At 36.2% G+C, this 12,228-nt stretch overlaps 1 protein-coding gene across 1 annotated transcript in view; it reads left to right on the top strand.

Moving 5' to 3' along the window:
* LOC102982706 (zinc finger protein 260-like) overlaps positions 1–11,612 on the top strand; it is a 36,349-nt gene extending 24,737 nt beyond the window's left edge. Inside the window, exon 6 of the mRNA XM_055080866.1 lies at positions 9,357–11,612. Within this exon, the coding sequence (XP_054936841.1) occupies positions 9,357–11,515 (2,159 nt within the window). The 3' untranslated portion in view covers positions 11,516–11,612. The remainder of the gene's footprint in view (positions 1–9,356) is intronic.
* Positions 11,613–12,228: the final 616 nt, after the last annotated feature.

Genomic DNA, 12,228 nt, shown 5'->3' with positions numbered 1-12,228 from the left:
GCTCCGGACGCACAGGCTCAGCGGCCATGGCTCACGGGCCCAGCTGCTCCGCGGCATGTGGGATCCTCCCAGACCAGGGCATGAACCCGTGTCCCCTGCATCGGCAGGCGGACTCTCAACCACTGCACCACCAAGGAAGCCCAACCTCTACTTTTTAATTGGAATATTTTGACCACTTAAATTTAACATAATTTTTGTATGTTTGGATTCAAATTTATTTCACGGTTGTTTCCTATTTGTCTCATCTGTCCTTTTCTCCCCCTTTTTTCCTTTTTAAAAATCTCTTTTGGGGAATTCCTTGGCAGTCCAGTGGTTAGGATTCTGCACTTTCACTGCTGAGGGTCCAGGTTTGATCCCTGGTCGGGGAGCTAAGATTCCGTGAGCCGCCTGGTGCAGCGAAAAAAAGAAATCTCTTTTGGATTGAGTTTTTTGTTTGTTTTATCTCTACTATTTACTTATTAGTAATACTTCTGTCTTAATTTATCTTTTAAGTGTTTGCCCTGTGGTACACAGTATACATCTTCAGTTTATCACAGTCTAAGTATACTATTCTACATGTGGTCTTACAGTCTTATAACAATATACTTCTGTCACCTTGTCCCACTTTATGTGATGTGGTAGCCATACATTTTTACTTAGAAACCCCACAATGTATAATTAATACTTTTGCTTGAGACAATCATCTTTGAAAGTGATTAAAGTCTTTTATTTACCTTTTTAAAATCTATGTTCAGCACTCTATTTCTTTGTTTATCTTACTCTCTCCAGTACTTCCTTTAGTACTACGTGTAACACAGGTCTGTTGGCAGTTAATTTTTTTTTTGTAAATTTATTTTATTTATTTTATTTTTGGCTGTGTTGGGTCTTCGTTGCTGCGCACGGGCTTTCTCTAGTTGTGGCAAGTAGGGGCTACTCTTCACTGCGGTGCGCAGCCTTCTCACTGTGGTGGCTTCTCTTGTTGCGGAGCATGGGCTCTAGGCACACGGGCTTCAGCAGTTGTGACATGCGGGCTCAGTAGTTGTGGCTCATGGGCTCTGGAGTGCAGGCTCAGTAGTTGTGGCGCACGAGCTTAGTTGCTCTGTGGCATGTGGGACCCGTGTTCGAACCTGTGTCCCCCTGCATTGGCAAGCAGGTTCTTAACCACTGCACCACCAGGGAATCCCTGTTGGCAGTTAATTTTCTCAGCTTTTATTTATCTAAAAAGGTCTTTATTTAATCTTCATTTGTGAAGTATAGAATTTCTCTGAGTGCAGATTTCTGGATTGGCACTTTTTTTTCTGTCCTTACTTTAAAGAGCTGATCTACTGTCTTCTGGCTTACACTCTTACTTCCTCCTTTGTTCTTCTGTATTTAATGTTCTGTTTTTTCTAGCTGCCTCCAAGATTTTTTTTATCTTTGGTTTTCAACTGTTTGGCGCTGATGTTTCTAGGTTTAGCTTTGTTTTGTTTTGTCTGTATTTTTCTTTTTTGTTGTTTTCTCAGCTTCTCAAATACATGGTTTGATGTCTTTCATCTTTTCTACCTTTTTTTCTGTGACTCCAGTTACTTGTATATGGCTGTGTTTGATATTATTCCATGATTCTTGGATCTTTCACGTCAGGAGAATTTTCTCAGTATTTGTGCTCCATTTTCAGCTTTTAGCTGTCCTCCCAAAGCTGTATTACAGAGGTTTATCTTTCTGCTCTTGCTCTTCCTCCAGCAGTGGGCTGCTACTACTTGTTACTTCATGCTGCACTTGTGGTGGGGGCAAGGGTGTTCTTTGTTGTTCTGATCCAGCTTCAGTTTTAGGTGTGAGCCTGGACCTCAGCAGTGGGGTTTCCTCAGCATACCTCCCTTTTCTTCAGTGGTAAGAGACTTCTAATTTTGTATCAGTTACAGATTTTGGGCCCAAGATGGGTTCTCTGCTCCTTCTCTGGGGATAGAGTATTTATCTTCTACTCCTGTCCCCCTATACTTCCATACTAGGGGATCCAGATTGTTGGATAAATTCATCTCAGATTGGTAGCTTGCTTTAAGCAAAAGAAAATGAGTTCTCTCTTAAGGAAAAGCACTCCCAATACAGGACATTAGAATTCTCACTTATTAAATGTGAGCTTTAAAAAAAAAAAAAAACTTAAAGAAATATATTGTTTGTGAGATTAAGCAGAAATAACAAAATATATTTTCCAACACATGTTAATTAAGATAATGGCTTTTTTAGATAGTTAAGTGTAAAGCATCCATTCAAAGAAATAAAAGATGAAATAAAATCAGTAAGGAAGAAAGAATGTCTAAATGGCTAGGCAGATTGTTGAATAACCCATTAGAATTTTTAGAACTAAAAATAAGTTGTTGAAATTCTAAAAAATGGATTAAGTACCAGATTAGATGCAGCTGAAGAGACTTTACTAGAAAATACCACTAAATAAATGACACAGTCCAAGTATAGGGTGACAGGAGAAGGAAAATAGGTCAATACATTCAAAGATGTATAGGATAGCGATGAGAAGACAGATATAACATGAATCATTGGATCACAAGAAGCAGAAAGAAGAATGGAGAAGCAATATTTGAAGCAATAATAGCTTAGAATTTTCCAGAAATCATTCAGTAAGACCACATATGTGGACACAAAATGCACACCAAGCAGGATAGATAAAAAGTAATATATACTTAAGTACTATTAGTATAACTGGAGAACACTGGATCTTAATGGCAGCCAGAGAGAAAATCAGGTTACCGCCTAAGGAATGAGACATTGCCAGAGACATCTAAATTGAAGCAAAAAATATTTGTCAATCTATAATAATGAACTCAGGAAGCTATTTTTTAAAGGATGAGAGTTGTCAAAGAGAAATAAGGCCAGATACTAGTTAAAGGCAGTATAGATTTTATTCAGTAACTGTTGCAATAGAGGGATAAAGTTTCAGTAAAACTGAGCTCAACTCCAAATACAGCAAAGGCAGCTGGGGATTTGTAGCCAACAAGCAGAGTGAAGGGGTAAGTTAATAGAAAATTACTAAGAGGAGACATCAAGGGTAGGGAGATTCTTGCTAAACTGGCGTAACAGAATTCTTGCTAAATGCAGGCCAAGGGTTTATAAATCATGGTTGGAGCATGAGGAACTTATGGGTGAGGAGATATCAAGGGTGAGGAGATTGTCACTAGACTGACAAGGATTCTTGCTAAAACTGCTCAGCAGAGACAGATATGAAAGGCCAAGGTCAAGACCTAGTCAAGAATAAGTCTCAGAGGAGCTTAACTAAAATTTAGTCAAGGAGAGAGTCTTTGTCAGAGTGTATGATTAAATTTGGATTGGTCCTGAAATAAATTATAGGAACAATATCTTTTATTGTATAATTAGTAAAATTAAAATAGAAATACTACAGGAAGAGAGAAAATGAAACCTAGAAGAGTGCTTGAGATGAGAGGAGTGGTAAGTCATAAGAAATTAGGGGGCTTCCCTGGTGGCGCAGTGGTTGAGAGTCCGTCTGCCGATGCAGGGGACACGGGTTCATGCCCCGGTCCAGGAAGATCCCACATGCCGCAGAGTGGCTAGGCCCGTGAGCCATGGCCGCTGAGCCTGCGCGTCCAGAGCCTGTGCTCCGCAATGGGAGAGGCCACAACCGTGAGAGGCCCGCGTACCGCAAAAAAAAAAAAAAAAAAAAAAAAGAAAAAAAAAGAAATTAGGAAACTTATAGCTAAATCTAAACAACATGTGGATAGAATCATTATGATATCTAATTTGTAAGGCTAAAAAAGACACTATGATAAACTAAAAAATAGTTGCATAATTGAGTTGGGAGGTGATCAAATGGCATTTGACTCTTATTCAGAAAAAGAGGTTCAGGTTACAGAATCACCTTAGATTTTAAGTTAAATATTAACGACAAAATTTAATGGACAGCCACCTAAAGTGGAGAAACAGGTATGTATAACCTCCAAAGTCGTAAAGAGAAAAAAGTGGAAAAGATTTTTTAAAAAATCAGTCTAAAACAAAGGAAGAAAGGTACAATAAAAGTAGTAGTAAAACTGTGACAAATATAAAGTAGCAAGTAAAATGGAGACGTGACATATTTTAATAATCAACATAATTGTATATAAAAGGACTAAATTTACCAGTCAAGTTGTCAAATTGGATCTTCAAATAATAAAATAATCTATATCTAAGACATCAGGTTTTACTAACTTTGTATCTTCAGCATCTTTTGCTCACTCAGCATTCTGTGTTTTATGTGTCTGCAGAACATCTCTAATAGGATACTCCAATTCCTCTAATGTGGCAAGAACTACTATTAAAATCATCATTCAGGGCTTCCCTGGTGGCGCAGTGGTTGAGAGTCCGCCTGCCGATGCAGGGGACACGGGTTCGTCCCCCGGTCCGGGAAGATCCCACATGCCACAGAGTGGCTAGGCGTGTGAGCCATGGCCGTAGAGCCTGCGCGTCCGGACCCTGTGCTCCGCAACGGGAGAGGCCACAACAGAGAGAGGCCCACGTACCGCAAAAAAAAAAAAATCATTCACAAATCACAATCTTCCCTACTTATCTTCGTTTATTAGGTTCTGTGAACCTTCTACTCTTAAAACTGACATAGCATTTCTATCATCCTTTCTTACTGATATTAGATCACTATTATTGTTTTTTTAAAATATTTGGGTGCATCAGGTCTTAGTTGCAGCACACAGGATTGAGGCACGTGGGATTGCAACATGTGGGGTCTCTCGTTATGGCGCATGGGCTCTTTCTTGCCATGCATGGGATCTTTGTTGCGGCTTGGGCTTCTCTAGTTGTGGTGCATGGGCTCCAGAGCACGTGGACTCACTAGTTGCAGCAAGTGGGCTTAGTTGTCCTGTGGTATGTGAGGTCTTAGTTCCCAGACCAGGGATTGAACCTGTGTCCCATGCACTGGAAGGTGAATTCCTAACCACTGGACCACCAGGGAAGTCCCTAGATCACTATTATTGTTATACTTTTGTAAAAGTGTTTAAAAAATATTTTTATTTTCTCATTTTCCACTGACACCACCCAAAACACTAACCATATTGTTTTAGTTTGTTCTAGTTTCTAAATGAAATTATGCTTTTCCCCCCAAAGCATCTAATTTATCATGTTAGTAGCCTGAGTTACATTTTTCCCAATGTGTAATATATGAAATTTAAGTTTTTCTCTTTTAATGATGTTTTTAAAAAATATTTATTTATTTATTTATTTAGTCTGTGCCGAGTCTTAGTTGAGACATGCGGGATCTTTTTTTTTTTAGTTGCGGCATGCGGGCTCATAATTGCAGCATGTGGACTTCTTAGTTGCAGCATGCAGACTCTTAGTTGTGGCATGCATGCAGGATCTAGTTCCCCAACCAGGAATCAAACCTGGGCCCCTTGCATTGGGAGCGTGGAGTCTTACCCACTGGACCACCAGGGAAGTCCCTAGATCACTATTATTGTTATACTTTTGTAAAAGTGTTTAAAAAATATTTTTATTTTCTCATTTTCCACTGACACCACCCAAAACACTAACCATATTGTTTTAGTTTGTTCTAGTTTCTAAATGAAATTATGCTTTTCCCCCCAAAGCATCTAATTTATCATGTTAGTAGCCTGAGTTACATTTTTCCCAATGTGTAATATATGAAATTTAAGTTTTTCTCTTTTAATGATGTTTTTAAAAAATATTTATTTATTTATTTATTTAGTCTGTGCCGAGTCTTAGTTGAGACATGCGGGATCTTTTTTTTTTTAGTTGCGGCATGCGGGCTCATAATTGCAGCATGTGGACTTCTTAGTTGCAGCATGCAGACTCTTAGTTGCGGCATGCATGCAGGATCTAGTTCCCCAACCAGGAATCAAACCTGGGCCCCTTGCATTGGGAGCGTGGAGTCTTACCCACTGGACCACCAGGGAAGTCCCTTAATAATGCTGGCACAAGACTGGGGGTGCTAAACTCCCATTTAATCCTTCCTGAGTATCACCCGTATATATGCTTTCCTTCCCTACAGCTCTATGTTTGATTCCTATGTACTCAGTGATTCTCATGAATTAATATGTGAAAAGTACATGGAACAGAGCCTGGCTCATGGAGATGGTTTGTTATTTTTCTTGTTGTTATTATCATTATTAATATTTTTAAGCATTTTTCTTGTTGTTTTTTTACTCTTCTTTTTAGATTATTTCTTGATTTTGTCGAACATCTGAGCCAAAGGAGAAAAATAATAATTTCCATAAATAATTTTTTGAGCAAAATAGAGCACACTGCTTAAAATTATATTTTCACAAAACAAGTAATATTTATAAGATGAAAAATACCCAAACTCATATGTAGAATTTGGAAATTATCCCCTCTACATATTAATGAATAAATTAGTCCTAGTTCAGTATTTGTACAGCAGATTCATATAATGCTTCATTTACCATGATAAAAACTATTAATATTCAGAGGGAACTATACATTTTGCCATTGATTTTCTTATTCATTTCAAAATGTACTAAAAAAAATCTGTTTTATAATTTTTATATCCTTTGTAAGTCCAGAACAAACAAACAAAATCTCTACCCTTGGGCTTCAGAGGGAGGCCCGCATACCACAAAAAAAAAAAAAAAAAAAAAAAACTCTACCCTTTCCTCTAAAAAGCCTTCATAGATCCCCTCAAAAAAAAAAATCTCTACCTGTTCCCACTCTCATAATCCTTCATTTCTCTTTTGTGTGTTTATTACATTCTTCAATATAGTATAGCTGTATTTGTGCATCCACTTTCCACATTTCCTCTACTACGTACTAAGGTCCTGAGGTCAGGATTAAGGTTTATTCTTTGACGTGCCCCTCCCAAAGAATTTGGTCTAATAGCTGGTATAAACTCAGTACTAGCATATTTGTTTTTAAATAATTAAACCCTTTTTGGTTAGTGATCCAAAATGGGATGTTATTCCACTATATAGAATGCTATATTTATTAATTAGTTTTTTTTTATACTCAGTGCTTGCCTTAAGGTGACCATCCACTGATTTTTATTTAAATACTTGTGGTTTTCTATTTCCTTTGTCTTTGTGCTTCAGATCCTGGCTTTACCATTCATGAAACAGAATAGAAACTATATCCATTAAAAATCAGTTTAGAATTTATTGATATAAAAGAGAAAGCTTGAAAGTCTCTGTATTTATGTGCTTTTTAAGAGTGCTTTGAAATGAATTATTTGTTTTAAATATTGATGATACCCATTAATGAGATATTTGTACATTTTCATAATAAAAATTATAGATTTAATAAGCAGTTATTTTTAAGAGATATTTCCAACAAATCTTGGTATTTCCCATTAGCTTATGATATATGTGTATACATGTTGCAACATGTATTCACTTTAGTTTATTTTTATTTTTTATTTTTATTCTTTGAAGTAAAAATATTTTGATAAATTTTAAAATTTAAGCTCAAGGTTCCCCAGCTTTTATGAAATGTTTCTTGGCTTGTTTTGATATACATTATCTGCTGTAGATTCTAATTCTTGATAGTGTATAGATATTGAATGAGGCTGTTTTCTTATGTATATTATGCTTTCTCCAAAGACAGCATAGCTTATTTTGTTATATAACTTATAATGGATATTGGATCATTACTTAATTGTTACTCTTGATGAGTGAGAGGGCCTTTATATTGATTCATTCAGAAGACATTACAAGGAATTAACTTCTCAATGCACATATTGAGTTATAAACCTTTAGATTCTTGTTCAAAAATTACAGGTTTGAATAAAATTTCAGATTTGTGTTTTGAAAAGCACACTGCTTGTTAAGGACCATTAATTCCATATCCACTCAAGGTATTCAAAGGAAATCAGAGGTAAACACTTGTAAGACCATGGGTTATAGTTGGGAAAAGAAGGAAAACAAAAAAAGACAACTGAGTGTTTTAAATGTCAGCAGTTAATAGAGGATGTTTATGTTACAAAGGAGTACTGTCCAGTGTTGTGATAGAATGAGATGTACAGAATGTAATGAATTTTAAATTTCAGTGTAAATAGAACTTGAAATTGTAAAGATGTTTGTAAAGACATATTTGGAAGCAGATCTGAGACAGTGTCATTTCCCTGATGTTTAATGTTTAAGTTCTAAGCAAAGCCAAAATGGGAATGTAAACCAGCTTAGTGAAAGTTTTGGTTGAACTTGAACAATTTCTGGCAAATTAATAGTCTGTCATTTCTAGAAAGAATACATTTATTATGGCCTTGGGGAGTGATAGTGTGGGTACCCAATATGAATATAGTTGGAAAAAGTATTTTTCCCCCCAGAATGGTAACTACAGTCTGTTTTGTCTAATGATGCTTGGAGACAGTGGGCTCTGGACAGGTTTTTGAACAGGGTCATCATTGTTATATTGCAAATACTGAACAGGGAGATAACAAGATGAAGTCTAGCTGAGAATTCTTAGGATAAATAAATGTAAGTATCAGTGAATATTTTAGGTCAGGTCCTCCATGGTTTTAAATATAAATAAAACCCAGAAATGTAGAGATCTGGGTATCAAAGCAAAAAAATACATTAACATATTAAATTTGTCACAGAAAATTTAAGATGAGGAAAAGTTAGCATTTGATGGTTGGATAGGTTAACTTTTGCAGAAACTCTTAGAGAATAACCTGAATATACTAAAACTAAAAACAAATGGATCTGGCCCTCTGGCAGTCTTTCTCGTCTCTTTGATTTTACATTTCCTGGTAGACATTTGTATTCTTTGTAAGTCACATGAATAGAGAATGAATAAGAAAGTAGGCTACAGGTCTCCTTAAGCAGGAACAAATTGGCACTTTTCCATAAATTTAATTTGGTATTAACAGTATAATAAATTAGCAATATATAAGAGAAAATTAAAATAATTTTAAAAAGAGGAGAATTGAACTAAAAACATGTAAACCATAGAGGTTTAGCTGCAGTATTTTAAGTATAAGGAAATCATGTAAAGTGTAATCTGTATCCTTCAAAAGATCAAATCAGTCCTCTGATATTTCTCCAGGGTACTCTTACCTACTAATCATTGCCTCTCTGCTTCTCTGCATTTCCCACACCTGGATCAGTCTTTTTTTTTTTCAAAGTCTGTCTTCCTTTATTCACTGTGATTTGTATTTATTTTTAACCTCTATATTAAGTCTTGAAGTACATATTTATAAATTGTCAAATGTAGATGGGTGCATTCTAAGTTTTTATCCCCCATTTCTGCTCTGTCAGGTTTTATTTCTTCTAAGCCAAAAGGATGAGGGACACGAACATCTTGGATTACTCTTATTTCAAGAAACTGAGTCAATCATATAAAAGGGCATTTGTATGTAAGTGTAAGTTTATCATAATTGTAATAAAATTAATAACTTATAGTGTTTTTTTTCTCTTTTCCAGAAGTCTGCAAAGTTGATAACCAGCTAGAGCAGAGTCAGGAAATCCAGGACAGACATTTCAGGCAAGCTCCGTTTATCAACAACAAAACACTGACTATAGAGAGAGGTAATGTATTAGGAAAAAGGCTTAATTTCAGCACATACCCAGTTTCTTCTGTAAAAATACCTTGTAAATGTGACACAAGTGGTATGAGTTTGAAATATATTTCAGAATTAATTATTGAGAATAACTATTTAAGAAAGAAGTCTGATGATCTCAGCGCATATGGAAAATTATTCCTTCATATTAACCATGAAAAAACTCATGTGGGAGAGATACCTTATGAATTCAGTCAAAATGGAAAGTACCTCAGTCATAATGAAGACTTCATTCCATATGAGAAAATTAAAAATGTAGAGCAGCAGTGTTTTGACTACAAAGAACGTGGGAAAGAGTTCTGTGAGAAGACACTTTTCATCACATATAAACAAGCTCACAAGGGACAGAGTCCTTGTGAACATAGGGAATGTGATAAAACATTCTGTAATTATACAACCCCCCAAAAAAGAGAAAGTCTTTATGAGTTTAATGAATATGGTAAAACCTCTGAGAAATTATCTCTCTTGAAACATAGAGTTCATTTGAAGGTGAAAGGTTATGAACATATTGAAAAAGTGGATAATTTCAGCAGATCAAACTTTCCTGACACAGGAGAGAGAACATTTGAATGTAACAACCTGGGGGAACCTTTCTGGGAGAAGTCAGTTCTTAATGTAACTCAGAGAACAGGCATAGGAGACAATGTCTATGAATGTAATGAATGTGAAAAAGCATTCTGTGAAAAATCAAAACTCACCAAACATCAGAGACTACATACAGGAGAGAAACCCTATGAATGTAACGAATGTGGGAAATGCTTTTCTAGGAAATCACTTCTCACTTTACATCAGAGAATCCACACTGGAGAGAAGCCCTATAAATGTAATGAATGTGGGAAATCCTTTTCTAGGAATTCACACCTCATAATTCATCAGAGAACTCACACAGGAGAGAAACCCTATGAATGTAAGGAATGTAGAAAAAGCTTCTACCATAAGTCATATCTCACAGTACACCAGAGAATTCACACAGGGGAGAAACCCTATGAATGTAATCAATGTGGGAAAACCTTCATTAGCAACTCAGTTCTCACGGTACATCAGAAAACACACACAGGTGAGAAACCCTATGAGTGTAGTCAATGTGGGAAATTCTTCTCCAGGAATTCATACCTTACAGTACATCAGAGAACTCACTCAGGTGAGAAACCATATGAATGTAAGGTATGTGGGAAAACCTTTTGTCATAAGTCAGATGTCACTAAACACCAGAAAACTCACATAGGGAGGAAACCCTACAAATGCAATGAGTGCGCGAAAACCTTCAGTCGCAATTCAGGCCTAAAAGTACACCAGAGAACACACACAAAGGAGAAACCCTATGAATGTAATGAGTGTGGGAAATCCTTCTCTGAGAAATCAGTCCTCACGGTACATCAGAGAATACACACAGGGGAAAAACCTTATAAGTGTAATGAATGTGGAAAAACTTTTTACAATAAATCAGATCTCACTAAACACCAGAGAACTCACACAGGTGAGAAACCCTATGAATGTAAGGAATGTGGGAAATTCTTCTCTAGAAATTCATACCTTACAGTACACCAGAGAGCTCACACAGGGGAAAAACCCTATGTGTGTAAAAAATGTGGGAAAACCTTCTACTATAAGTCAGACTATACAGTACATAAGAGAACACACAGAGGGGAGAAGTCTTCTTACTGTGATCTGTGTGGGAAAACCTTCACTTGCAATTCAGTCCTCAGATCACATCAGAGAACTCACACAGGGGAGAAGCCCTATGAATGTAATGAATGTGGGAAATCTTTCTCTGAGAAATCAGTCCTCACTGTACATAAGAGAATACATACAGGAGAAAAACCTTATAAGTGTAATGAATGTGGGAAGCCCTTCTATCATAAGTCAGATCTCACTAAACATCAGAGAACACACACAGGGGAGAAACCCTATGAATGCAGTCATTGTGGGAAAACCTTCAGTTGCAACTCAGGTCTCAAAGTACATCAGAGAAGACACATAAGGGAGAAACCCTATGAATGTATTGAGTGTGGGAAAACCTAAGAAATCATTTCTCACAGTACATTCAAAATTACATACAGGGGAAAAAATTTTTAAATTTAGCAGTGAGAGAAATCTTAGTATCTAGCGTTTCATACCTTGAAATACTATGGAGAATTCACACAGAACATGACCCCTATGAATGTAAAGTGGCAAATTTTTTACCCGAAGTCATATTCCAAAGTAAATGAAAGAGTAACCATAGGGGAAATTATTATGAATGTAATGAATATTAATAAGAAAACTAAAAATGAATATATGTAGAAGAAACCCTTCTAATGTATATAGGGAATGTGGGGAAATATTATAAGTTAGGGCTTGTTAAACAAATAACTTACGTAGGAGATAATCCTTTGAATCAAATGTATGTAGGAAAATGTTCTTCCAGAACTGGCCATCACTAACAGTCAGATAAACCACACCTGGGGAAAGCTGTCAACATCTTGTATTTTTTTGAAAATTTCATACACAAGTTGTACTTACTGTATGTCAGGGAAATAATAGGGAAGAGACCTGAAGAATACAGCAAATATAGTTGAGCCTATATCAAGAAATGCCATTTTACTGAACAAGGCGATGTTGAGATGAAGTCTTAAAGATGTTTTGAATGTGAAGGCTTTAACAGAATTCAGACTTTATTATATCTGAAGATTGTTTTGAAGGAAGTCTGTCAACTTAGGAAATATGGACAGAAATTTTCCTTTAGATATGATGCT

The sequence above is a fragment of the Physeter macrocephalus genome, chromosome 20 (genome assembly GCF_002837175.3).
Source record: "Physeter macrocephalus isolate SW-GA chromosome 20, ASM283717v5, whole genome shotgun sequence".
Lineage (NCBI taxonomy): Eukaryota > Metazoa > Chordata > Mammalia > Artiodactyla > Physeteridae > Physeter > Physeter macrocephalus.
The sequence above is the reverse complement of the archived record's forward strand: the minus strand, read 5'-3'. Positions and strand labels throughout refer to the sequence as shown.